The sequence below is a fragment of the Octopus sinensis genome, unplaced genomic scaffold (assembly GCF_006345805.1).
Source record: "Octopus sinensis unplaced genomic scaffold, ASM634580v1 Contig05604, whole genome shotgun sequence".
Lineage (NCBI taxonomy): Eukaryota > Metazoa > Mollusca > Cephalopoda > Octopoda > Octopodidae > Octopus > Octopus sinensis.
Window position 1 is genome coordinate 6,014 of NW_021828473.1, and position 2,194 is coordinate 8,207.

General features: G+C 43.3%; 1 protein-coding gene across 1 annotated transcript; it reads right to left on the reverse strand.

Annotated features, from left to right (window-relative positions):
• Positions 1–688: 688 nt before the first annotated feature.
• LOC115227622 (eukaryotic peptide chain release factor GTP-binding subunit ERF3A-like) lies at positions 689–1,786 on the reverse strand. Its single transcript, XM_029798395.1, is given in 2 exon segments — positions 689–749; positions 815–1,786. A coding segment is annotated over 1 exon segment (606 nt). The 3' UTR covers positions 689–749; positions 815–1,180.
• Between the last annotated feature and the right edge of the window lie 408 nt (positions 1,787–2,194).

The following is a 2,194-nucleotide window of genomic DNA, read 5'->3' on the forward strand; positions in this document are numbered from 1 at the left end:
CCAAAAGATTCCTCAGGACGATAATTATCAGAAGCTATTTAAATAAGTGTTCAACAAACAAAAAAGTCGGGTCTGGTTGACCATCGTTGCTCAATCGTCAATAAATATTTTAAATTAAAGAGGCTTGAAGTGAGTATGTCAATTTCAACTGTTTTAAATTTGCCAAAACATTTACAAAAAAGAATGGAAATCAGTAACAACTCAAAAAATAAGAATAATTATTTTCCATCAATTAGTTTGAGAACTCTGCCAAAGGCAATAGTCCTGCCCTCATCCCTGAGAATAATCCTCCCCAGAATGGGCAGGTCGGCAGCCACGGCCACACAGATGGGCTCCTCCACAGCCAAGACCACCTCACATCGACTGTCCGTCCTCAGGAAACGAGGATTCCTCACCTTCTCCTCCCCCATCTCCTGAGTACTCACCAGCCGTCGGAATGTCACCTGGTGAGTCACGTGGTGGATGTGCATCATGGCGGGAAAACCAGCACAAATTATATTCGACAGGTCCATTGTCACTATCTACACACTCTAATTGACACTACACCTCCACTTTGAAGTTCTTGGCCATTTTGACTGGATGTTCGGGGGGACACATCACAGAGCCCACTGAGATCTCCTAAATCACGTTTTTTAGTCACAACAAACATCTTCTGAGGCTCCCAGGATTCTCAGACGGATATTATAGCCTGGACTCGACTGCTCGACCTCAATCTCGTCCACCATCACTTGGGAGACCGTGACAGTCACCTTATTAAATTAAATATTAATTTTAATTAATTTTAATTATTATTATCAATATATTAATAATATACTTTGGCGGGAAGAATCATTAGTTTTTGTCCTGTGGTGACAGTCCCACACTCCAGTTTGCCAAAAACCATTGTCCCGATTATTATTGCCTTGTCGGCCACCAAAAACCTGACTGGGTGGTCAGGCCTTCGATCAATTGGCTCCAGACTGTCCAACAGACCCAGAAAAGTCCACTTTCTTTGCATTACTCGAGCAATCAGACCTAAACCAGGGACACACAGCCACAGGAGGCATTTCCTTAAGGAAAGACCCGTCAAACCCCGAGCAAGGCATAATAAAGCACTCAGACTTGGAGAATCCCAACTGTTTCAAAAAGGGCGCCAATTTCGCGCCACAGAATTTAAACCTTTGGCGGGAAAAGTGTGAAATTACCTTTGTTCAGCCCAGGTGACAGAGGGGTCATCCATTTTATTAATAAGGACAATAAGATATTTAATGCCAGAAGCGCGGGCAATGATGGCATGTTCCCGCGTCTGCCCGCCCTTGTCAAAGCCTGCCTCGAACTCCCCCGCCCTGGCCGAGATGACGAGTACTGCCACGTCTGCCTGGACCACCCCGTTGATCATGTTGGGGACATATGCCTTGTGGCCTGGAGCGTCCAATATAGTCACGTGCTTCTTGGGGGTTTTGAAGTAGGCACACCCCACTTCCACTGTCTTGCCTTTTTCCCGCTCTTCCGGGTTGGTGTCGAGAGCATAGGAGAGGTACCTCACACATTACAGTTGGGAGTACCACGACTCACGGTTTAGTTCCCGCGCTTCTGCCTCGTACTTCTCCAATGTTCTCTTGCTTATCATTCCTGTTAGGAGCATTAGGTTCCCGCCAATTGTCGATTTTCCCGCGTCCACGTGGCCAATGAAGATTATGTTTATGTTATCTTTTTTGCCCAAATCGGCTGTCTCTTCATTTGGTGGTGCTGGTTGATTATATATTAATATTTTACTGTCCTCGTGCTCCAGATCATACCCCACCATGTTGTATATTTATTTAATTTTTATATTAATTTAATTTGTTAAGTTTATTAAATATTATTTATAATATGTTAGTGGTGGTCTCGTGTCGTTCGTCACATCGCCTCACTATAGTGTATTCTGTTTTCTCAGTGTTAATTTTTAGGAGTGATTTTTCAAAAGTGTTGGCCAATTTGTCCATAGTACCTTCTAGTTGGCGGAACGACACGAGGAAAAATGGAGGCATACAAAGAAACTTGCTCAAAAGATTAAACAACATATGGTTGAGAGGCAAACAAATTTCTGCGTCTCTAAAAATCAAACTTTACAATATGTTCGTAAAACCAATCCTACTATACAACTCCTCCTCTTGGGCACTCAGGAAATGGAAAATCTCAATTCCTTCCACAGAATGCAGCTGAAATACATCCT